General features: G+C 37.5%; 1 protein-coding gene across 1 annotated transcript in view; it reads right to left on the bottom strand.

Annotated features, from left to right (window-relative positions):
* LOC140242987 (intermembrane lipid transfer protein VPS13A-like) overlaps positions 1-27208 on the bottom strand; it is a 150797-nt gene that overhangs the window by 85689 nt on the left and 37900 nt on the right. The window contains exons 5-14 of the mRNA XM_072322727.1: positions 17990-18045; positions 11736-11834; positions 10656-10772; positions 9531-9675; positions 5730-5964; positions 4852-5083; positions 4129-4258; positions 2830-2930; positions 1560-1696; positions 397-604 (exon numbers count right to left, since the gene is read on the bottom strand). Coding sequence (XP_072178828.1) covers positions 397-604; positions 1560-1696; positions 2830-2930; positions 4129-4258; positions 4852-5083; positions 5730-5964; positions 9531-9675; positions 10656-10772; positions 11736-11834; positions 17990-18045 — 1460 coding nt within the window. The remainder of the gene's footprint in view (positions 1-396; positions 605-1559; positions 1697-2829; positions 2931-4128; positions 4259-4851; positions 5084-5729; positions 5965-9530; positions 9676-10655; positions 10773-11735; positions 11835-17989; positions 18046-27208) is intronic.

Raw genomic sequence — 27208 nt, 5'->3', positions numbered from 1 at the left:
TAAAAATGAATGGAATCAAAATCAAATCATTTCGTAAAACAAATAATGCACATTACTTGACTGGGCTTTAATAAAATTATCCGCCCTCCGAAAACTTTTCAACAATTCAAAACAAACTCAGTTTTGCCTCGTGTGTTTCCAAGCTTTCAAAAGTTACTATCTAGTGAATAATTTTCACAACCAATCTGTGTAATGTACATCATTTGTATGTTAATAAGAGTTTTTATTGACACCTATTGTACATGGATGACAATAGGCACACTTAAAAGATACACCCCTTTGAACCTTTTTCCTCCTCCTTTTCTTGCTTCAATTTTGGGAATCAAAACTAAAAATTTGCAGCAAATCAGGAGGCTTGGGAAGGAAGGGGTACTACCTAAGAAGCTAGTTACATACTTGATTATAGACAATGTCAATGGGCTCTGAGGTGATGGCTAAAGCCAGGTCAGCGGGCACGGTGAGGGGACTGGTCTCGAAGTCGATGCTGAAGACTTGCGACGTCATCGACGTGTCCGGGTGGAGCTTCTCGGAGGAGACGAGGGGAACCAGCTCCTTGTTGGGTACGGCTCCCTCCACCCGCATGGCATCGGTGGACAGCATGATACTGGTGGAAGACAGGACAGTAAACTTAAGCTGTTAAGGACGGACTGATTTTGCTACAACATGCATTTCCCATACACCCCTGCCCGAGTATACTTGGGACTAGTCTTCAATAGGTTAAGGATACACAAGGTCCTTTAAACTATCAGAGATACTATTATTTATAAATGTGGATGTTCTAGCCATCACATTTTATGGGTTCCTTTTTTTTTTTTTTTTTTTTTACATGTTTTTGCAGAATTTTAACATATTTTTTATTTCACTTTTTTTGATTTTATTATTTTAAATATAACCATGTACATGAACATAGCATGGTGTAGATGAAAAGGAACGGGGGTCATAAACAGCATCACAGGCAATGAATTATGAATTTAAAGCATCTGTGGAAGAAATACGGTACACAAAACTAAGAGAATCAAAGAAGATGAAAAGCAACTGGCTGAATCTATAGGACCATGACGATATCAAAATGAACTCGTCAAGTGCACACCAATTATCAACATGATGTAGGTAAAGGGAAGTTTCTCCAGCTGAACCTTCATTGCTGTTTGACCCTGATTTAAAACTCTTATTTTACAGGCCATTCTATACTTTGCAGGCTTGATATTGAGTGATCATTTTATGAGTCACCTTATAGTCACTGGACCTACAATGTACCATCAAGTGACTAAGGTACAACACCCACAATCAACTTTACTGAGGTAGACCAACTTGTATAAAGTGAGATGAATTCTATTCATGGACCACCCTGTACTTCCTAAACACCACTGATTTGTGTACAGTGCCCAGCATATTAAAGTGCAAGGTGGTAAACCCTGAAAGAGTGAATGTATTGCTATTCTAAGGGTCATCTTGAACTCAAGCGACAGCAATATGAACTGGTTGTGATATACGTGTAGAAAAAAAAAAAAAGACCGCTGACATAAAAACTGCTAGTTGATGGGCCACCCTCTACTTACTGGACAGCACTATTGACTGGCCTGAGCTGTAAGCCGGCCTGGACATTCTGCAGTAGGCCTCGGAGGATGGTCCCGTTCCTGGTCTTGAGGGACACAGTGCACCGGTCAAGGAGGAAGCTCACTCTGGTCCTCACATACTGCAAAGATCAGATCCAAAGACAGACCCCAATTCAATACTGATTATGCAAAAATATTCGCAGTGCATTAATTTTCACAGAGTTTGCGCTACTTTTGCCTAGCCCAAATTCTAAAACCCACAAAGATATCTTCACGATTTTCTATGTACATTTTGAACAGCTTCAATCATGCAAATTGTCATAATAAATACTATTAATGTTGTCAGAGTGTGTTTGGTGTTTGTGTCCAAGTATTCATTTGAGCATGCACTTGTCGTGCTAGTACTGACTCAGAGCCTTCTTCGCTCGCAGACATTCGAATGGATCATTTTGTGAATATTCAAGTTGAAGTCCTGCATTAGTCACTGCCACTAAAACCCACAGAATGTATTATTAAAGGACAAGTCCACCTTCATATACATAATGATTGAGAGAACGCAGCAAATATCAGTAGAACACATCAGTGAAAGTTTGAGGAAAATTGGACAATTCGTTTAAAAGTTACGAATATTTTAAGTATCTTCGCAGTCACTGCTGGAAGAGAAGACTACTACAGTGTATGATGTCACATGCATACAACTATCCTAAGGAAAATAAAAAGAGAATTTCACAAAACTTTACTTTTAGAATAAAGTGCACATTTCTTCGACTTGCTACTGACGTATGTTAAGGGTAATATCATTCCCCCTGCCTTCTGAAAGAGAGAAGTTGAGTGTTCTTTTGTTATGCGAGAAAAATGGAAATATGTTAAATTTTCTTTATTCTTTCTTTATATCGTTGTACTCATGTGACATCACAAGCTATAGTAGTCTTTTCATCCAGCCGTGACTGAGCAGAAACTTAAAAAATTCATAACTTTTGAACGGATTGTCCGATTTTGCTCAAACTCTCACTGATGTGTTCTATTAATATTGCTGCATTCACTCAACCCACATGTCTATGAAGGTGAACTTGTCCTTTAAACAGATGATGGTTTCTATTGTAGGACACATACAGAAAATTCTGACCTCAGGGTATTACAAAAAAAAAAAAAACCCTCTTTGGGAGACCATAACTGACTGGTATAAGACGAGCTGATTTTGCTTTGACAAATATTTTCCATAGACACCTGCTAGAGTACACTTGGGACTAGTCTTCAACGGGTTAAAGTTTACCTGTACGGGAACCGGCTCTGCATCAACATTACTGCCCTCGCTGTATCCGATTCCTGCATAGACTTTAGCCTTTTCTTCTGCAGTCAGTTGGGACCACATATCTACGGTGTGGCAAATACAGTAAAACAGATCAGACCATTTCACAATGCAGTGCTGCTTCAACATGGATTAGTGAGAATGTACACTATCACAGTTAGAAAACAACAGCTATTTCATTCCAGCTTCAAAAAGGCAAACGCAGCATCTCAATATGAAAATATATCTGCCATGAAATAAAATGTGAATTGTGCAAAATAAAAAGGACTTTTGTATCCCGATTTCAATTCCTGCAATTTATCGAATTTATCCTGCATGTGTGAGGTTTTGAGGATCAAAACCGTGGTCATGAACCCGAATGGTGAAGATTACCTGAAGTAAGGCAAATGTAGTCATAGGCCCAATGTCATGCAGAGGCAATAGTCAATCAAACAGGAGTTAAGTGTCATAAGGAGTCAAGCTGCAGATTCAAGTGTTGTTCAGCACAAGAGTCAAGAGTCACTAACAGTTAATCAAGCACAAGAGTCGAGAGTCATTAAGAGCCAACAAACTTGGGAGAGTCCAGTGTCATCAAGTCAATCAAACAGGAGTCAGGTGTCATAGAAAGTCAATCAAGCTACAAGCTGCAGATTCAAGTGTCATTCAGCTTGCCTAAAGATTCATTATAAACGTTTAATCAGGTGGGAGAGTCAAGAGTCACTAATAGAGTCAGCAAACTTGGGAGAGTCCAGTGTCATCAAGTCAATCAAACAGGAGCCACATGTGAAGAGTCAATCAAGCTGCAAGTTTTAGATTCAAGTGTCACTCAGATTGAGTAAAGAGTCATTAACACTAAATCAAGTGGGAGAGTCAAGAGTCATTCTTAGAGTCAACAAACTTGGGAGAGGTTAGTGTCATCAAGTCAATCAAACTGGAGTCATGTGTCACAAAGAGTCAATCAAGTTGCCAGTTTCAGATTCAAGTGTCATTCAGATTGAGTAAAGAGTCATTAACACTTAATCAGGAGGGGGAGTCAAGAGTCATTTTTAGAGTCAACAAACTTGGGAGAGTTTGGTGTCATCAAGTCAATCAAACAGGAGTCACGTGTGAAGAGTCAATCAAGCTGCAAGTTGCGGATTCAAGTGTCATTCCGCTTAATATTTGGGGTTATTAAGAGGCTTTTATAGAGCAGGAGAGTCAAAAGTCAATAAGAGTCAACAAAATAGGAGAGTCAAGTGTCACTGACAATCAATCAAACTTGAAAGTTTATTACAAGAAACTTGCCTTCTTGATCATCCTCCTCCTCATCCTCCTCATCGTCTTCATCCCATCCAAAGAGACGGGAAAGCCAGCTGGACTCCTGCTTCTTCTTCTCCCTTCTAGCTCTGTCTCTCTCTGGTTTCTCTTTGATAAACTGGAAACGTATAAATTGAAATATCAAGATTTTCTCATTTCAATACTGCCATCTTTTTCTTTAGGTGATGACAAACCAATAAGTTGACACTGAATGTTTGTTTGCTTTTTCATATTTAGTGTGACAATTTGACATTTTCTATATGGCTTCTTTTTACCTACAAAACGTTTGTATGACCTCAGTTAACCACTCAAGGTGTCCATACCCAGAAAGTGACATGCATGATTATGGACAAAAGGAGCCACTGGCTTTAAAACAAGAAACATCGGGGGGGGGGGGGGGGGGGGCATTTCATGAAGTGCTTTGGTCGCATATTTTTCTGACAAACTGTTATAAGCTACAGACTGAAATCCTTGCATCTGATTGGCTGAGAGCAAATTTGTCAGACCAGTTTGTCAGACAAAACGCTTCATAAAATGCCCCCCCCCCCCAGAACATGCCATCCAATGTCTTCCTGACTTTAAACATTCTCCCTCTTGCAATTCATTTACAAATCTGATTTGATTCAATATTTTGATTTGATTATAGATATCTTGTCAGGATGTGTAAGGATGTTGTGCACATCAAAAAACAGATTGAGGACATCTCTTTACCTCTGTCTTAGCCCTCTCCCTGCCGACGATGATATTTGTGAGATCCAGCCGGTCTTCCAGTGCCCTCAGTTTGCGGTCCACGGCTGCAGTGTCCTGCTTCTGCTCCTGCAGGACCAGCTTCTGCTTGTACTTCTGCCAGTATGTGTTGTAGATTTCCAGGTGGGCCTCGATGCGTCGCCGTGACCACGGACGGATGTGCTCTTCCAGGATGGCTGTATATGCATAGCGCCACCTGTGGTGGTGGTGGGGAGTGGGGTGGGGGTGAGGTGGGGGTGATATGGTACATATGTATATCATTTATCCCTCTATGCATTTCAAAATGTGTGGTGAATGTGCCATCACAAATCACATAGTTCTATTAAACTAATGGTTACATAAACAACCATCCTATTAAGATATTAAAGAGAAAACAAAACTAAGTACAGGCATGGGGTATTAATGCTTTTCTCATTCATGCATATTGCAGAGATTAAAATTGGCACAGACTGTAATTACCAATGTCCCAAAATATACATGAGGTATGCTCCAAGTCCAAGAAACACTTTGTGACAGCAATAGAATGTACAAGTGGTTGATCAGTTGTAAATTGATTCATGTGATTTCAATCAGGCGTATCACAACATAACATCCTTGTGCACATTAAATGATGTATATGGAAAATGTGCTACATAAATGTATTGTTATCATTACTATTATTATTGTCATTATTATTTTCACTGTTATTGTTATTATTATCATCATAGTTATCATTGTTGTAATTGTTGTTGTTGTTGGAATAAAATCTCCTGATGCAAATTTCCCTTCCATTTAACCATTTAACCTTCCATTGAATTACTTAACAATTGACCTTCTCTGAGTGCAACCCCTGACGATCTTACCACCTTCTTGCATTTCCCTTCACTCCGACGCTGGGCCTGTACTTCCTGTACCGCTCGTTCACTGCCATCAACTGTAGCGACCTCTGCAGGTCGATGGCGGCCAGGAACTGTTTCCGTGAGAACGAGATGGAGAGGGCTGAGGTGAGGATGTCCAGCACCACCTGGGGCTTGCTGTAGTCCAGCTGGTCAGACTTGTCAAAGGTCAGCCGCGCTGTCGTGGTCACCGGCTCCACCACTGGAAATGATTTGAAATGATTTGAAGTGATTTGAAGATAACTACTTTGTCGCTTTTGATAAAATGCATCTGATGTTAATCTCAAATTTCAATTTTGCAGAGCAAATGAACAGTTACACTATTTATTTTATTTGTGGTAAAAATGTACAACCTTGTAAATTGTGTGTCTAAATGTGTTATCAAGACTTACAGTACACAGAGAGAAAGAAAAATAAAAATGAAAACATTCTACACTTGTTGTTTCATTTTTGTATTACCATCCTGTGGTTTTATGATGAAGGAGTAGGAATTACTTGGGGGTACTTACCCTATCACCACCCTTGAACATTCTCTAAGTACATCCAGTACATCCAGTACAAATTTTGTATGAATGCACGAAATGGATGTTTGTGTGTGTGTGTGTGCCTGTTTGTGTCTCACAAGTGAGTGAAGCTGTATCTGGTAATGTTTATTCTCTGGGAAAAAAAAAAAAAAAAAAAAATCAGTCATTTTTGGTTCCCCTGCAGTCGATGACCACAAAGCCCTGTTGTTATACACATTGTAAAAACTCATTGTAAGCACAGCCTTGATTATGAACGATAATTGTCATAAAATGTGATTCCATTTCCTTTTCTTTCCATTATCAATCAGTGTACTTTAGGCGATCATATCATGCTTTGTTATCTGTCAGATTAAGACTACTTCACTATTGTTTTTTAAAGGACAAGTTCACCTTCATATACATGTGGATTGAGATAATGCAGCAATATAAGTGGAACACATGATCAGTGAAAGTCTGAGGAAAATTGGACAATCCGTTCAAAAGTTATAAATTTTTAAAGTTTCTGTGCAGTCACTGCTGGATGAGAAGACTACTGCAGTTGATGATGTCACATGCGTACAACGATATAAGGAAAATATATTAAAGAGAATTCCACAAAATTTCATTTTTTGAAAAAAGAACACATTCCCTTAACTTGTAACTGATATATGTTAAGGGTAATATTACTCCCCCTGCCTTCTGAAAGAGGCAAGTCATGTGCTCTTCTATTATGTGAGAAACGTGAAAATATGTTGAATTTTATTTATAGTTTCTTTATATGGTTGTACACATATGACATCACAAGCTGTAGTAGTCTTCACATCCAGAGATCGCGGAACTGAAACTTCCAAAATTCATAACTTTTGAACGGATTGTCCAATTTTCCTTAAACTTTCATGTGTTCTACTAATATTGCTGCATTCTCTCAATCGTCATGTTTATGAAGGTGGACTTGTCCTTTAAAGAGATGAATAATATGCATAAAACCAGGAAAAATGATGACCGGCAGTTACATGGTGTATTCCCACATCCCAAAGTACACATGTCAGGCAGTATACAGGCCTTTGTTAATGACAGGGCTGACGAGTTGATAAAAATATAATGATCTGCATTTGTATCATGTAATAGTACCTGCTTGCGATATGCAGAATAGTCATTTTCATGAAAAATTAAACTGCATACTTCAGAATCTTCCATGAGACTAATGACCTGAAAATTTTACACCAAACATTGGACATGAAACCTAATATAATATTTATTATTTCATCATTTACACAGGAAAACACCTTGAAATACTAGCTTACAGCTTACTTTTTCTCTTCTTTCTTTAAAACACAACAACAGAAAGAAAAGCGGAGATAATACTATGGAATCTACAATCATCATGTAATTAAAAAGAAATACACAGTAAAGAACTGTATGTGATTTCATATTGTACAATTTCTTCTTTCCTGGATTGGTTTTCCATAAAAACACTCCCCCCCCCCCAAAAAAAAAAAGGGGGGGATGTTGCACAAAACTGTCATTAGTTTTATAAGGTGCAATGATGTGCCTTTGCAGGGTGTTGCTCTATAATAACAGCATTTTTCAATACCAAAATATACAAATCTCATAGTCCTTGAATACTGGTATTATCAATAGTACTATACAGCATGTAAAGTGCATTCACAGGCTGGTGTTATGATATCTGTACATGGATGAATGTAAAATTCCCTACAGTAGGAAAAATCAATAATCTCCTAATTTGAGAACGGCATGACACATAAATCCTGTAATTCCTCTAAAACCTGGTATCATTGCATCAAGAGAGGTAACACAACATCCAAATAACAAACTCTCCTCCGCAGACATATTTCATTTGCACTCAAAGAGAGACAGAAAAAAAAAATATGATGTGGTTGCAAATAATCATTTCCAGTAGGACAGTGCTTCATCAAGTTCATTGTTTTATCAAGCTCATTTCCCCGAGATCAAACTAATCATTTCTCAAGGTCTGGCTTACGTGGTAAGATTAGAATGTGTTTTGATGTGAGCCTCCACCAATAAACATGTCACCATGCTTTCATGGAAACATAAAAAAATGTGTCAAAGTTCCTAAAGGTTGATAATTGTTGGCATTCTATAATTTAAGCTAGAGTAAAAATGCACTTTAGAAAGTTGATTTTGATTTGATATTGCCAGAAGAGCAAACTACAAGTGTAGGCTGTGGCTCCATGCACTGCCTGATCGAAAGCAGGGTACAATGTACAAGTAAGAAAAACGTTTTGCTGCATACGTTAACTGTACACTTCCATTGTACATTGTACATGTACGTTGTATGTGATGTGTCATACTTTCCATTATTGCAATTTGCAAAATGCATAATGTCAGTGCAGAGTTGAACCCTATAGTACATTGCATCAATCTGTACCTAACCAGGGTCCTGTTTTATGAAGAGTTAAAATTGATTATATAGTTGATTCCAACTCTAAGTCTATGGCAGCCTGTGTGGTAAAGGAAATTCAAAATCGATTTTATCTTTTGATAAAACGGGGCCCTGCACTTTGAAATGGCATATCCCTTGACAATATGCATCATTGATGTGTACTGCCATGTTCATTCCATTATCGCTCATTAATATTCACATACACCATACGTCAGACGTGTAGTATGGTACACGTACATTGTGCAACTTACAAATGGCAAAAAAGCAAATAAACAAAACAACTTTTAAAGGGATCATAGAGTTTGGGTTGAGACTTTAGGTTTTTTTTATCATTTTTTGGTGAGATAGTGAGAAACCTCTTATGAAATATGAAAGAGCATGAAATTCAATGAGGATTTCAAAGTTTATTTGATGAAAACTGATTTTGAAATGGCTGAGATATCCAAAACACAGTGATCTTAATTAAGTGTGGGACCCACATTTTATTAGGATCGTTCTGTTTTACTTTGTTTTGGGATGTTTCAGCTATCACAAACCCCACTTTCATCAAATAGACTTTGAATTCCTCTTAAAATGGTATGCTTTGTACTATTTCATAAGTGTTTTCATGGTATCTCGTAAAAAAGTTAAAGCCCAATTTTCATCTCCACCAATACTGTACCATCCCTTTAACACTATGCTATTAATCTGAGACAGCCACACTGTTCCATCATTCTATTTCATTTCTGGAACATGTAAGGATGTCTTACTGATGACTCCAACATATGGAGCAGGAAAACTAAACATTAAACATTACATGTAGCATTTCACTCATATGTGAAGCTACAATAGTGTGCTCACCAAAGTCAAAGGGTTGACCCTTGACCTCGTGACCCAATATGGAGCTTCTGAGGATCTCCTTCCACTCTCCCGAGGCCACGTAGCGCGAGACGGGATCCGACACGGAGGTGTTCCAGTAGGCAGAGAAACCAATGGCTTCCATCAGCTAGAGAATCGAAAAATACAGTTTAAGACACAGTGCATGTGACGTGAGTCAGTGGACTTTTGTAGTCTTCTGCATACTTGTAGACTATACATTTGTACATACACACAAACTGTGGTATAGTACTGTAAAAGAGGAAATTTTTGCGCATTTTGCGCAACCAGAAGGTGATGCGAAAATAAAAGCACGCAAATTTTTTTGCTTGCCATGTGTTCTGGTAGTTGCTGTCTCGCTTCCGCGGAATCAAAAACATGTGAAACTCTTCACATCCGGTTCAGTGCGAAAAATTACTTGCGCGAAAATATCCACTTTTAAGTATACTATAAATCTACATTTCTATTCTCAGAATGATGATCATGTATTACGATGAAACACTGCGATGTTCCCAGTATGCACATTTTAAAGCGTATCTTGTTACCAAGATAAATCACATTTATAACAACGGGAAACTGGGAAGTGCTGACAAAGGGACATATATATATTACAAGGGACATCTCACATTTCTGCATTTCCAGACATTTTTTTTTTTTATCTTTCTAAATTTTGCAATTCTTTAATCACCTGTAAATACAGTGTGTACTCTTTCCATGTTTTTACATAATTGTTTTTCTTCATTGATGGGTTCTGAAGATAATAATAACTGCTGTCTTTTCAGTATATACTTCTACACATAGCTTGCAAAAATATAACTGGCAATGTACATACTGACTGTCTCCTTTCTGCTGTTTTCTGCCAACAGGATTGCTATCTGTTTCCACGAGGAAGAAAGGATGCTTTTTTCCCCTCCTCGTCCCTGCTTCTTTACTAATAGCAGTGACAGAGAAGACTGATGATATGCCAACATCAGTATTTTTTTTTCTCTCCCTCTCTTTTTTTTTTTCAAAGAGGAGAGATTGTGGCTTTTTGCTGTGACAGGGACAGAATGAGGCGGCTAAGAGTCGACACTTGTGAGGCAAAGTGGGGATGGTCCCTAAGGACCTCACAAAGGAAGAGGTGGCATTCCTCCTGGCTGGGGTGATGCCTTTGATCATCCTGCTCACCTTTCTCATGATGGTTGCCGTGGCGTCCATCTGGGCTGGCTCCCATTCTTCATCTGTGGTCTGAGGAGAGTGTGGGGGGGGGGGGGGTAGGAAAAAAAAAGAGTATTATTATAAGAGATCTATACAATGCCATGAATATTCTGGCTAGTCTATCACACCATGATCACAGTGTTTCAGCATTTCATACAGTACACACCACAACGCACAATGCCAGCTCCTGTACACAGAATTCCTTTATTCATTACTCTACTGTGTACAAATGCATGCCATGTCTTCCAGAATAATAGTATTCTGTGACATGTCACGGGAGCCGTGCACCTTTGAATCATGTTCTTTACAGATTGGCCGCTATATACATTGTACTGTACATGCTATTCATCACCATCATCACCATCATCATGATCATCATCACCATCATCATCATATCTTTTGCTCTTTTTTCTCCTTTTTCATCTCTCTCTCTCTTCTCTCCAAGCATGCACGTGGTATTTTTAAAGAATACAGACTATTAACCTAACAAAAAAAATATATACCCAGACTTGTTATATGTATTTCATCCTATTGCCTTGCAAAGACACACATACACACACACACACACACACATAAACACACACACACATACACCCTCAAAGTGAGTGTTCCATTCATAATGAGTAAAAGAAAACAGCAGAAGAAGAAAAATATACAATGTAGTTTGCATATATACCGGTACATGTGTACATGTATACCCAGTCATGCTATATATCTCATCCTATTGCCTTGCATAGACACACACACACACACACACACACACACATACACACACACACACACACACACTCAAAGAGAGTATTCCATTCATAATGAGTAAAAGAAAACAGTCAAGAACAAAAACATACAATGTACTTTGCATCATTCCTTTATACTGCAGCTTCTACCATGTGCTTGGTAGCGACACAGCACTGGATTGATAATGCAGGAAGTGTGCGCACTGTTTGTGCAATGCTCGAGAGACTTCCTAACGTATTTTCCGGACGAACTCACCAGGGCCGACAGGCGATGCAGCGCCACACCGAACGCAAACGGCCTGCCTGGGTAGGTGCTGCAGTCCTCGTATCGTATGTGCACATTGGAGACGTTGACCTGGAAGAGGGTTTGGATGTGATCAAAGAATCACCTTTGCTTCACAGAAATTCAACACCACATGTGTGTTAACTACCCTAGTATGTTCACACCCCACAAATGTTTCATGTTGCCAGCAAATCTCATTCTTGCCATAGGTGAATATCTCAACTGATACATTTTTTTTTTTTCGATGAGATTATGTACATTTGTTTATAAATCCCATGATTTCTAATCTTTTTTTCTAATTATAAAAAACAATAGTGGCTGCAAGTTGGCTACTGTATATGCCAAATATTTCATGAGGTTTTCACTTTTATGAATTTTGCGAGTGGGTGCTATTCACTACATTTTCATTGTTCAGTACAGGACTCTACGATCGCGAATTTAACCACTCGCAAAATCGTCGCGAAGTCCTGATTCGTGAAAATTTAGAATTGCTACATACAGACTGTATGTAGTGTACTATCACTAAGCCATTCAGGAATGGTGATAGCACAAATCAAATTCTTTGCAGGTTGTGTGAATAAAAGCATTTTACTCTCAAACATCATATTCAGTTTTGCTGTGCAATACATGTCTGCATGTACGGTTTGTATCTTCAGGACAAATTCTTTTTTTTTCTCTCTCTCTCTCTCTCTTTCCTGATTCTAATGCATCATTTCACTTTGCAAGACAAAGTTTGATGTCAACATATTTTGTTGCTCAAAAATTTTCCAGGTGTCTGTGAAAACTCTCATCTACACTGTCACTGTGATACCTGTGAGATGCTAAACATTTTGCCTACAGGTATTGGGTATGCCACATAATATATGTACAGTGGCGTAACTCTACATGGGAATATGTTACAGTACACTGTCAACGGATTAATAGGCCACTCATGTACAGAAAACAAGAAACAGAGATGTGTTTTTTTTTTTTATCAAATCTAGTTCACAATTCTATTTTCATATCATATAAATGTACATACAGATACAATACTGAATATTTGCCAGTCTAATTTTTCACTAAACAGGACTTCACAACAATTTCCCAAGTGGTTTAAATAAAGGGACTGTACAGTACTGGTTGAGGTGGGGATTCGTGTTTTGAACATTCCTAAGTGAGATAATGAGAAGACTCTTATGAAGTATGAAAGAGCAAGTAATTTCAAGAAGGATTCAACGTTTATTTGATGAAAATTGGTTTTCAAATGGCCGAGATATCCAAAAAAGTGCTAATAATAAAAGGCGACAGGCCACACCTTTTATTAGGATCTCTTTGTTTCACCTTGTTTTTGGATATCTCAGCCATTTCAAAACCGATTTTCATCAAATAAACTTTTGATACCCCTTAGAATTGCATGCTCTTTGACATCTCATAGGGTGGTTTTTGAATATCTCGCAGAATGTTAAAAGCTAAATTCTCACCTCGACCAGAACTGTACACACCCTTTAAATTTGCTGTCATAGAGTATTGTACTGATGAAGAGCTGCATGTGAGCACATCACATTTGTGGTGGAATCAAAGTTCATATTTTCGAGTGTCTTTAAATTTGCAAATGGCACCTGACTAACAAAATTTGCGAAAAATAAAAACCTCTCAAAATATTTGGCGTATACAGCATTATGTGATTTCAGTGAGAGTTTGGACAAATAACTCTGGGATCAACTTTTATGTTCCTCTTCTTGTTCTTTTCTTCTTTATTTCTTTTATTGATAGAGGAAAAATAACCCAGGGAGGTCAGAATTAGAAATGGGGCTGAGGAAAAGAAAAAAAAAAAAAACATTGAATTTTTCTCAACATTGCAACTGTGTATCCTATGAAGTTTATTGAAAATTAATGCATTTTTGGAGCCATTATACGCAGCAAATCAGGCATAGATCATAGAATATAATGTTTATATTCATCCATGTTCCACAGCCATATATATATATATATATATATATATATATATATATATATATATATATATACAGCCCTCTAGTGGGTATAGATGAGATATATGGCCTCTAATGGCTGCTATCAATCTCACAGTCATCTGCATCTGTGGCAGTAATGGTTTCTACTGCAATTTGCCACACGCATGATCCATTTTGCGCTGGTGCCTGGCGCTGGCCCTTATGCACAAAATCTACAGCTATTACATGGCATCCTCTTCTCCTACCCAGAAAAAAATAAACAAACTAAACAATTATAAATAAAATACAAACAAACAAATAAATAAATGAAACTGCTCTTGCAGCACTGGTTATGTACTGTACATGTATTTTGCTGCTTTGCAAATGTACTCAACTTTATGAGGGTTAATAATTTTCTTTTGTTTCGTCTTTCTGAAGACCGATTTTTTTTTTCTTTTTTCAGTTGACACAATTTCACTGCATATCTCATGCTGGAAAAGAATTATAGATGGGACTGGTTTATACAAATTCACTGAATGCACAAAATCAGAAAGAAATTTACACTATCTGATAGTTTGTGAGAGAAAGAGGAATTTTCATCTTTTAAAAGTCTAGGGCCTATTACCAAAAAGAATGAAGTTGAATATTTATCAACAAAAAAGGCTTTTGAAAATGTTTTTCAAGTGAAACAAACTGTGGGAGAAATATGGAGCTAAACTGGGTAATCAGGGTGAGATTATCATTAATTTGATCACTATTAAATATGTTCTTCTTCTCCCCCTCCTCCATTTTCACTATATCATAATTTTCCTCATCATTTTAATAGACTTCAGGGTACCATTTCAAATCACCACATAAGAATACTCTGACAGACACTCTGACATCAGTATTTTTCTCAATAAACCATAACTGTAGACAGTTGAGTATGGAAACATTTTAATCATTTATAGTACCTATTGCTTACATTTTGTGTATTTAACAATACTTAACATCGATTATACGGATTCAAATTTTTGCAGTGTTTGTTTTTATCCCTATCTCACATTTTAGAACCATTTTAAAGCAAGAATGCTGGGTTTTTGTTCCACCTGCAAATTGGTAAATTATGCCTTTAATATAGCATCATGTTTTGATGATGCATATCCCATTAATATCTGCTCGTATTTCACACTTATAGGGTGATATGAAAAATATAGATGACCTGGGATCACATGCTGATGGATGGCATGTTTATGACATGTTTATGACATGTCAAGATGTATACTAAAGTGTGGGATGTGCACACGTATACGAAATATAATACCAGCAAAAAATTGTGAAGGCGACACAATTACAATTTTAAACAGAGGCCTTATTTTGCACATCGGAGATGTCCTTCAGACTTTCAACAAAAGTTATCATGGGACAGCAATTGATAGTTAGGTATCTGTCACATGTGGAAATCTGGGGTAGTGCTTTCATATCACAGTGCTATCTTGGTGTCGTCCAATTTTAATGATTGCTTGAAGCCACTGTACAGTTGATTGAACACCAAAGAGTCTGATATGTCCTGTGCAGTCACTGATTGTGGAATTGCATCACATGTCAGCTGTTGGCTCTTAAGTCACTGAACCTTTTTTTTTTTTTTTTTTTTCTGGGATCCACAATGCCTCGATATTGAAACACTTGCTTTGAGAGCTAAAAATTTGATTAAAATTATATAGAAGCTGCCAAACATCATAGAAGTGAATAAAAGATACCTCTGCTCACAGCGCTATTAAAGTAAATATTTGTGACTCAGATTTTCTTGAGATATGATTAGTATTCAGCCTGTGATGCAGTCAAGTATCCAGAGAAACTGTATAAGATTCCACATTTGCTTGGTATACTTTCAATCAATGGACACATACATGTATGTTGCTTGAACGATAGATACATGTACATGTACATACACATATACCATATGTTTTGTTAGTCAACGGATAGATATGAAATATAAATGCGATATCACAGAACGATTGCAATTCAACAATGCATTTCACAACTAGAAATGTCGCTAAGGCGACTGGTATGCCTCCGCCATAATGCATGATTCTCCTAATAGGTCTATAGTACATGTAGACAATGTGTGATTACATTTTCACAAAATTGGCAAAATATTAAAATGACAAGTTTGTCACAAATGTGTTGAATGTTCATCTTCCTTGACCTAGGTTTAATTGGATGAATAGGAGAGCATGTACTTGGGAATTTAAAGACTTTAACTTGACTTTGACCCATTCACAGTTTATGCATTAAGTAATTTTCAAGGTATGGAGAAAAAGTGCAATTTCTATAATGAAAAGTTCATTGTTACCATTTTCATCTGGCCTTTGACCCTAAAATTCATAGGATAATCACTGTCAGGCACAACATGCATAAATACGTAGTAAGTTTCAAGATAACTTGAGCCACTTCTGAGATATGGAGGAAAAAGTTAGTTCAGCACTTTCCCTTGATCTTTGACCTTTTGACCTTTGAGGCAAACAAAAAGAAGAAAAAAGAAAGCTTCCAGAGAATCTCTATTAGGTTATACATCATACACCAAGTGTTAAAAAAAAAGATAATCCTGCTGGCATTGCATAAATATGAGGGAAATAGTAAAATTTTGAAGTGTTGCCCTTGACCTTTGACCCATGAACCCTAAATTCTCTAGATATTCACTGCCAGTCAGTACATGTATATATACTATGTTCCATGAAGATACCTTGAACAATTTCCAAGATACAGAGAAAAAAGTTAAGTTTTAATATTTTTACTTGACCTTTTGACCTTTGACCTTTGACCTCATGACCCCAAACTTTCACCAAAGAATCTTAATTGGGTAATACGTGTATACACTAAGTTTCAAGAAAATATCTTCAGGCATTGCATAGATATGGTGGAAATAGTGAAATTTTACGTATTTGACCTTGACCTTTTGACCTTTGACCTTGAGCATGTGCACCCAAAAGTTGATAGGCACAACTTCACCCCCTAATACACATACATGCCAAGTTTCATTAGGATACCTTAAAAGGTTTTTTAGTTACGCTGTCAACAAAATTCATTACGGACGAAAGGATGGACGGAAGGATGGACGGACGGACGGACAACCCGAAAACATAATGCCTCCGGCACCACTTCGTGGCGGAGGCATAAAAATAGCCAGCTATCAAATCTAGCATATGAATAAGATGTAACTACACATACCATCAAAGCAGTATATTTTAGTTGAAGTCCTACAATGTACATGTATACTCATGTGGGTGGTTCACAGCCATGTCATGTACAATTTACATCAAACACACACTATGCTTCAGTGATGAATTGGCCATCATGCAAACATCTGCAGACCACACTTTCTCATGTCAAATTAGTCACTGATGCAGTTCACAGAACAGGTTTTGGCATCCACAGTGGGGGTGGGGGTGGGGGTGGGGGTGGGGGTGGGGTGGGGGATGGAATAAAATAAAAAATTAAAAAATGCCACCATCTCATGCTAGAAGAGTATGGATCCCAACTCTATCATCTTTCTCTCCAGATATTCTCTGGCTCTCGTTCACTTGGTGATTTTGGGTAGTTTTTTTTTTTTTTTTTGCTTTGTTTCGTTTTTAGGAGGAGGATATAAAGTGAATATGAGGGATATCAGTCATATCACAAAACATCAATTCCTATCAAAATATCTTGGAGGCTTTTCCTCATTAAAAAATTTAAAGATAGCAGAGATGACAATTCATTAAAAAGAAATTTTAGCATGGATATCAGAAATAAATACACACAAAGCATTATTCAACCTCATCATATTCGCTAGTCTATTGGAGAAGACTGCATCTTGATAACACAGGATCTAGGCAATATTTTTATAATTTTATTCCCTTTTAGGTTTGGATCAAATTTATTCTAATCACCATAATCAGAGTGTACAGGTGTAGATGTTGGATTTATTCTGCTTATAATAGATGTGATATATCCAACTTAAATTCTGATTTGTTTCATACATTTGAACGTCCTCCTTTGCATCAAATTCAGCACCATTGCCACTAATTAGTTTATCATTATCTTATCAAATCTCATCATAATCATAATCATCTCCATCATCATCTTTGTCATCATCTTCATCTTCCTCCCACGCATCATCATCACCACCACCACCATCATCATCATCATCATCCTCATTATCATCATCATCATCTTAATCCCCATCACCATGGTATCGCTGCAGCACAAAGATATAACAGATTGGATCTGAGGTCAGGGGATAAAGAGACAGGACTGCATTCATTGATCATGTCTCACCTGTATATTGTTGATGATGGCTGCAGTGAGTTTTTCCGTGAAGGACATATCCTGGTCTCCAGAACCTGTAGATATGAAAGAAAATAAAATGAGAAATAAAGGAGGAAAGATAATAAAGACACAGGGTGTTGGGGGGGGGGGATACTTTTTCCCTTCACTAAAATGTGTAGAGAAAAATATACCCACAACAATGCAAACAGTTTCTTTTCTTTTTCTTTTTTTTTTTCTTGGGGGGAGGGGGGGGGGGGGATGAGAAGATACCATTACAAGCATATCTAGAACACCATGAACCAGAAGAAGAAGATTGACATCGCATCGAAAATAGAGACTACAATTCATGGTCATTTGCATTCTATTGTCCTCTGCCGCTTGTTACTGAATCTCCTTTGTCAGTATATAAAGTGGGTATGAGGACAGTACGGGAATCTGCTGGTCCACTGAAATGTGAACTTCCAGAAATACCGTTAGGTGGTGTGATCAATAAAGTCTTTATAGAACTTCCTTGATCTATATTTTTGGCCAAGGGCATGGATACAGATTCCATCACTATACACTGCATTGCTGTGGCCACCGAGAAGCGTGTAAACATGGCTATCATATTAACACCACACTAAATCTAGATCGTTGCTTACTCACTTCTCTGTACAACCACCCATCTTGAGAACCGTAGCGTACAGTACCAGGACTTAAAACAATGACAATAACAATCGCAATGATAATGACGACCAGCTCAACAACATCAACAACTGCAGCAGAACTGTTGGCATTGCACAAATAGGAAGGGTGGTTCTCACTCAGTAGAAGTAGCACAAATACTTACAGTTAAATTTGGCAATTTAAAACATTTTGTAATGTAGGAACAATGATACTCCTTGTCATCATCATCACATTTATCACATGTGATATATTCAAGAAAAGAGAAGTATTAATTGTCAATAAACAATCTCTGGCTACATTTCAATTTGTTGTTGTTGTTGTTTGTTTGCAATGACTACAAGAGACACTCATAAATGATAGTCATTGGTAATTTGGGTGGTAGAAGGCTTAACGGTGCACCACATATTCTTTCTAGGGTATGTGTTTGGCCCTGAAAAGGGCCTACCCAGTCCCGACATTTCAGCAAACATGGTCTCGCCTTTTCTAATGGAAGTGGATACTTTAGAGTAGCCCTGAATTTTACTTCACTGAGCAATTAAATATTACCTCCATGTGAGGAAGACAACCCTCAAATAAACAGGTCTGCACAAAATAGGAAGAGGCCAGCAGCACAAAAAACAAAAAACAAACAAACAACTAAACCTAAAACTGAAATGAAGGTTTATTTGGGGAGCTCTGATTATTAACAGGTTAAAACAGTACAAGAACATCCATATAATCAGTGTCAATGATTGGCTGATGATGATGATGATGATGATGATGATGATGATGATGATACTATTAATGGTGAAAATGATAAAAATGATATATCTATAGTAATAATATGCATACTGAACATTGCATGCATTTGCAGTCATAATAACAAAATGATCGAATAACAACAACAGCACCATCATGTTTCTTTGATATCCAGAGAAGGCCATGCAAGATTGATGCTCCTATACAACTGTACTATGAAGTATCTATAATTATAGAAAGACATTGCCAATATCCACTAACAATGACATTTGTTTGGTACTTATTCATTTACTTGGTATGCTTCTTTGGTCAAGATGGACATATTGGGTAATGACATTTTGTCTTTGGATGTATGTACTGAGCCGAGAAGGCTTAATGGTATCAGGGTAATTACCCCCTCTAGAAGGACAATTACCCCTTATACCCCCACTCCCCTCTCCAATCCCTGGGCTAAATACTGGTTGGTGGTAAGGTTAGAGTAAAGATTAGGGTTAAGTTTAGGGTTAGAGTTTGGGTTAGGGTTAGGAATACGACTGTAGATTCAGGATTAGGATTAAGGTTCGGGTCAGGGGAAGGGTCTAGGGTAATTTTCAAGGGGGTAGTTATTCTAGAACCGGCTAAATCATGATAAGATTGGTATATTTTTGCACACAAACTAATGTCTGAATTGTGAGGTGATGACATCACTGCCTCTGCAAATTTGTGCACGAGGTTGTGACCACCATCATAAATTGATGGAAACATCTGAAACCATTTCTTTAAAAAATCCCACAACTCTCTTGAATGTCTTGTCCCTTTTTACAAAACTTCCATCATATTATTCATATTATTTTACTCTCTCCATTAACATGCTGAGGACCTGCACTAGTCCAGTGCCTCTATACCATAATACTCCCACTTGGACTGTGTGTCCATATGATACTCCCATTTGGAGTGTTACTGTTTGTCCATAAAGAGTCCGAACTGATATTTGCTTTTAAGAGTCTACTGCAGGGCTGCCAGCTGTCATGCAATCAGCGTGAAATTCATACAATTCACCAAGTTTATAATGGTCTCTGAAAAACATAATTTCATGCTTAACTCTAAAATAAACAGAGTGTGGTTGGAAATGACAAATTCAAGCATTGTCAAGTTTTCCCAAAATTCCGTTAAAAACCACAAAAATCCTCCACATGGCCACAGTTTAGTCCAAGAGGTAAAAAGTGCTGAAATTACACAGCAAAACATGACAATCCCCTTGATTTTCCACAATTCTCAACACTCCATTTGCATCAACAGTTTTGCTGTAATTTCAGCAAAACTTAGAAGTGCATCTAGGAGGGTACTTACTTCTGGAGTACTGATATCAGCAGAACAAGTTTTGCTGTAATTACAGCAAATCTGTTGGACCGTTGCAGATGCACAGTGAACACCATGCAGGTGGGGGTCTTTCCTTGCACACTTTTTTTTTGTGGTCATTTATGTGTTGAAAATAATTGTATTTGGAAAAGACTCCTGAATGTATTAAAAGAGACTTAAAGGAAACCAAAACCCAACGAGAAATGTGGATTGAGTGAAAGCACTTGTAGAACACATCAGTGAAAGTTTGAGGAAAATCAGAAAATCTAGTGCGAGTGATGAGTTTTAAAAATTGTTGCGTGTTGGAACCCCTGGATGAGGAGACTACTAGAGGATATGATGTCATGCGTGGACAACAATATGAAGAAACTGTAAAGGAAATTCCACAAAAAGTCACTTCTCATGAAAATTACTTATTCTATCAACTTGATACTGATACATTAAAGCGTTTATATTCATTATATTAAGGGTTTAAACTAGTAATTATTCTCCCCTTCTTCCTGAAAGGGTTTAGTCAAGTGCTCTTTCATTATGCTAGAAAAGTGAGTTTTTGTGTAATTCCCTTTATATTTTCTTTATTGTTGTCCACACATGACATCATAGCCTCTAGTAGACTCCTAATCCAGCGGTTCCAACACCAAAACTTTAAGAATTCGTAACTTTTGCATCGATTGTCCAATTTTCCTCAAACTTTCATTGATGTGATCTACCTGCACGTACTACACAATCAGACCAGTCACACAACTAGAGAGGCGAGCCGGTTCATGACTTGTACGTTGCATGACTCAATAATGCATACTATGTATGATCAAACTACACATACATGTATATAGGCTTACGGCCGTTTGGTTTCAGTGCATTATAATGTAGCATGATTCTCAGAAAGCCCATGACCCGTTGTGAAAATTGGACATGTCAAATCTCTCCACCTGGCAATAAGACCCAGTCACATGACTGAAAACTTGCAAGACTGGTACGCTTCCAGTCTTAAAGGGGAAGTACGGTTTGGTTGGCCATGGCACATCTTTCTGTTATTTAGTGGTACCGGTATTAGCAGAATACATGATAACATTGTGTTAACCGGTAAATTGTGGCAAAGGCATGAAGTGTGTGATCTGACTTAACTGCATAACAAAAGAATGCAAGAAACAGAAAAGTTCGCAATCACAATTACATCAAATCATTAGAGGATATTGGACACTCATTTCAAGAAGTTATACATGTGTTCCTGGAAGAGCTATTCCAAATTTCAGTTCTGCCTACACTTGTTCATCTTCTCAAAGGTCTATAGGTCACATATTTATATTCCAGATGATCACAATGCACATGATCAGTAAGATAGTGTGTCCACTAGATATGGGACCGCTACTTTAATTCCATATCAGATCTGCCAGTTGTCATGTCGCCAAGTCATAATCAGCACCTTTTTGGATTCTAACACTCAATTCCAGAATCCAACAGAAATTTCACACCTTTGCATTTGGAAATTCTTTACAAATTTTTACTGCCAGTCTGATGAAAGTATCATTCCAGTATCATCCAGTGAAACACCATTAGCCATGGTTCCTCTAAAGTCCCATCCTGCTCTTGATGCCATTATACCAACTGTTCATGCTCATTCTGTGTGAATGAGACGAACTGTACAACTGACGGCTTCCATGTCACCATAATATCTTCTTCGTCAGCAATACAGTATTGCCATAGTATGCTGGTTAATTGATGAGTAGCAATACGTCTTGTGGAGTGGCATGCATCTCAAAGAAAACGAAGTATACAGATTCCCATATCTGCTAACGCAGGCATGAGGTAGTGCCACATTATTAGTCAACCAGTACTTCACTGTCAATTTTGGCAGGCCAGAATGTGGTATTTTCTCCAGTAAATTTGTCTTCAAAGTCACAACTCCACATAACCAATACTCTGTACTTGTAGCTACTTAGTATGTGGGAACAGGATTGTACTACAAAGTGTAGTCTGCCCAGTTTGGCTGCTATGCATTTGACTACATATCAAGTTCAACTTGCACAGTCTACATCCAAGTTCAAGTAGAAAGGCCTACTGTGTAGTTACACAGGGATTAGCTCCTCCACAAACAATCCCTATAAGGATGCAAACATTTTCCTGTTGAAGCAACTACACCTAAAATGCAAGGCCTGGCCTCAGCTAATCCAAACAGTCAACAGGGCCTATACTTTATAATATGCTGGATAGGCCTACATGTATTAAAAGTGTACATGTGATTAGATTGTGAAAAGTGTTGTTACAGTGAAGGGTACTCTCTTGCATTCTGTGTTGTGTGTGTTTTATAATGAGCAGGGAGGTGAGGCATGTATCTCACCTGCCTTGTGCAAGAAGACAATTGTAGTTTCCAACTATATCACCCTAAAATGTCACTTAGATAATATAATACATTTATGAAAAATATACAAAAGAATAATAAATGCTCCTTGAAACTTTGTTGTTGTCCAAGTAAATGATGTAATATAGAATAGAACATTTCTAAACAGCTCCGAAAATCTGTTGAAAATTGTGTTTTATAGCATTTCTAAACTAAGTTTAACAAAATTACATTGCACAGTATACAAAACTATTCTTTATAGCATTTTTGTTGGTCTATGTTGCATACACTGTACACTACTGTGAAAACTTCAGCTATGAAATGCAACTTTCAATAGAATATTAGGGCTGCTATCTTTTCTAACCAATGATAGGCTATTCAGTTGAACAACAGCATAGATGCCAAGTTCAAAAAATTTTTATGAGTGAGATTTTCATGACTCAGCATCTCGGCGCGCGTGCATGTGCGTGAGCGAGGGAGCGAAGCGACTGAGCATGGGGAGGGTGTTGAAGGGGGGTGTCCGCCCTCCCACGGTAGGGAGCTTTTTCAATTTTTAGCTGGTCCATACTTAAGTGACTATTTTTTACTTATTTTGAAATACAAAAGATAAATATGCCTTCAATTGCAGCTCTCACTGTAATCCTTTAAGCTATGCTCCTAATGCGTGAGAAAAATTGGTGTCATATATGTGTGAGATCGTTAGACAGACCCTAAATGCTTGAGTCTCACTCACAATGCGTGAGACTTGGTAGCTCTGCAACAGCAAAGTTTCAATGAGCATTCATTATTTGACCTTGGTCTGCATGTGTTACGCCAAAATTTTTATTCTATTGGCAAAAATTTTACTACATTGCTTCTTTGAAGCAATTTTGGGACAAAGTTTTCTGTCATTCAAGTGTTCTACAAAAAGTTTGTGTGATATTGGAGTAATGCATTGTGGAAAATAAAGGGACATCCCCGCAGTACTAGTGTTTACTGTGAAAGTGCCCATATAGATTTGGCTCAAAAGATATCAAGAGAACATGTCTATAAGCTTGTCTTGTATCAAAAGAATGAGTTGATATACTATTGGTACATATGTATAAATTCCCCCAAACTATACCCAACTAAGGCCTCCTGTCAATGATGACAAGTCGTAAAAACGTGCTGACATGAGTACAGGTATATAATAAGAAAACATGACTTATGATGATTATACATTGCTTGAAATTTAAATTGCTTGATCATTATTATTAGCGTGGTCATGGATAATATTCCTTATTGATATATCTAGCTTGCCTTAGCACCAACCATGTGTATAATTATGGCCATTTTCTTGTGTATATGTCACGGTAAGATAAACACATATTTTTTTATAGAATCCACTGGGAATAGTCTTTACTTACTGTGAGAAATATGTGTCTAAACTACGCTAAGCAAATATCTACAGGCATTTATTTCTACATCACAAACATTCTTTCCTGATTGGTTTGACTGCAGTTCAGTTGTTACATAAGATTTCAATCATCTCTAGCGATAATAATAATATTCCACGATGACTAGTTGAATGACATATGTGTGCACGCTACAGTTTGCACTTTTGCCTTCAACTGGACCGGTTTGTGAAGCAATCATACCAGATGCCTGTACTTTTGATGGCTACATGTTGTGAATATAGCTACTCCATGAATATGCTGTTTTCATTTTCTTTGTACATCAGTCTTAGCAAGTACAGTCAGGTTCATTCTGTGCAGTTTAAGCCAAGATCAAACAAACTTGCCAACGTCAAGGACAATAGCTGAGGCAGGAGGGAAGTTTGATTTAACCCTGATTGTGCAAACACCAGTCTCCTTCCATATAGATGTACAGTGTATATTCAGCTCTCTTTCATTAGCTCATGGAACAAGACCAAACTTTTTGGAATGCTTCATAGTACTGAACATGCTATGTGCGGAGGTATTTGGCTGCTGTCTGCTCAAACTGCAAAGGCCCATCAGGTGAGACCACAGTAATAGTGAATGATAAATGTGTTGCTTTTATCAGTGCCAGGCAACAGTATTTCTATCTGAATGAAGCAAGAATGTTAATGTTGTTAGCTGACATTTTACTTTTTGCATACCCCTTTGAACTAGTTTTGTTGCATGCAGAATCACACACATTGTATTGTACAAGGTACCTTGTTACCTCCACCAAAGGGGGAGGTTATGTTTTTCGTTACCGTTGGTTTGTTTGTTAGTATACAGTGTAGTTAGTTCGTTCGTTAGTTTGTCTGTGTGCAAAATAACTCAAAAAGTAGTTAACGGATTGGGATGAAACTTGCAGGAAAGGTTGAGAATGACACGAGTAACAAACAATTAACTTTTGGTAGTGATCCGAGAAATTTTGGGAAATTTATGAAGGATTTTGATATTTTGACAGGTAGGGTCAATGAACTTGGGAGTTCAGGCTGCGCGTATTTGAGGTTTGCATGCGCACACTAAAGCGCATGCTCTAGTTTCTGCTAGGGCGAGGCGCGCCGCGCATCTGAGGGTTTAAGACGTTACAAAAGCTTCTATATTGTGAAATCGGGAGACTTTCAGCATACTACAGTTGTATAAACACTTCAGCATGCTGTGAGTACGTATGGGTGGAAATCGGGGGCCCGTTGCATAAAAGTTACAATGGTGATAATTTTGCCATCCCATGGTAACCTCCATGGCAACAATACTCAACAGCCAATCACAATCAAGAATTCCATGGAAGTTACCATTGTATGGCAAAGTTACCATCATTGTAACTTTAATGCAACAGGCCCCATCTCTATGGAAGAACAAGATCAGTGATGGAAAAGAGAGCTCTGCATGCTTGGTGGAGGTCTTTGCTCTCAGAGTGCTTCTCTAGTTAAATTTGTTATTGAATTACAATGTAATGTGTTCATATCCATTCAATTTCCAGGTTGAGTAATGAACTTGTATGAATTTTTGAATGATTTGGAAATATATAGTGTGCACAGGCCTCAATGATGGAGCATATCACTTTCAGCACTTACACGAAGTTAGATTATATTTGTCTCCTAGACTAAGTTTTTCTTCATTCAAAAGTATTTGGGGGGGGGTGAATTCAAAAAGATTGAATGGATAATAATGAAGATTTGCATTTCCAATGCATTGATAAAGAGTGCTACTGTATTCTATTACACAGAAATGCAGTTGATATGTAGTTTGAAAAAAGAGTACAATTTATTTGGCATAACATTGATTTTTTTTTTTTGTCAAAATGAGATGAAAAATATGGAATGAATGGCATTTTAATCCTATTCCCACCTGGGGAGGCATTTTGGCCCCCCTTGACGTTTCGCATGATCATTCCGCAACGCATGATGCTCTCACTGCGGCATTTTATAACTTTTTACTTTCAAGTATCACATAACTTTTGAGACCAAATTTGTCGCTCTCGGACATACCGTTTTGAAGCCACCCTGTACGCCCCTTTGAAAAATATGTGTTGACCTAAAAATTGCTCAAAAACATGATTTTCTGTACAAATCCAATGTAGATTGTGTTTTTGCATTTAATTCATACAAAAATAAATATTTTTACTTTCAATAGCTGACAATTAGCTGAAAATGGCTGAAAATTTATTTTAGGCTGATGCTTTAAAAAGTTTCTGCGACAAATTTTGACAAAAAACAAAAACGAAATAAATAAGACATTCAATAAACAATAAAATTCGAAAAAGTAATTATTAAGCCAAATTTTTGCTTCATTATCATTGTTAAGGATATTGAAAATTGTATATTCACCTAAAAATTTTTATTTATATGCAAAAAAAAAGCATAAATTAGCATTTATTAATTCAAAATACATGAATCAAAATGTGAAAAATCGAACCATACAGTCTTGTAGATTACATTGGCCTCTACCTTAGTGCAAATTTTCGCGAGGATCATGTGATCCACAACTGAGATCTGAAGTGGGGCCAAAAAGTCCCCCCCCCCCCCCCGATGGTTTTAAGTCCCTCAAAAAACCAGGTGGGTGTAGGGTTAAAGTTCTTGAACAGTCAATAATGAATATGCAAACAATGAAGTGATGTTGCCATACCATCACAACTTGCCATACAATTCAAATTTTGAATTTTCAGTTATTCATTCAAAGGCAAACATGCATCAGTCTAAAATCCTGATAGATCGA

Source organism: Diadema setosum, chromosome 19 (genome assembly GCF_964275005.1).
Source record: "Diadema setosum chromosome 19, eeDiaSeto1, whole genome shotgun sequence".
NCBI lineage: Eukaryota > Metazoa > Echinodermata > Echinoidea > Diadematoida > Diadematidae > Diadema > Diadema setosum.
The sequence above is the reverse complement of the archived record's forward strand: the minus strand, read 5'-3'. Positions and strand labels throughout refer to the sequence as shown.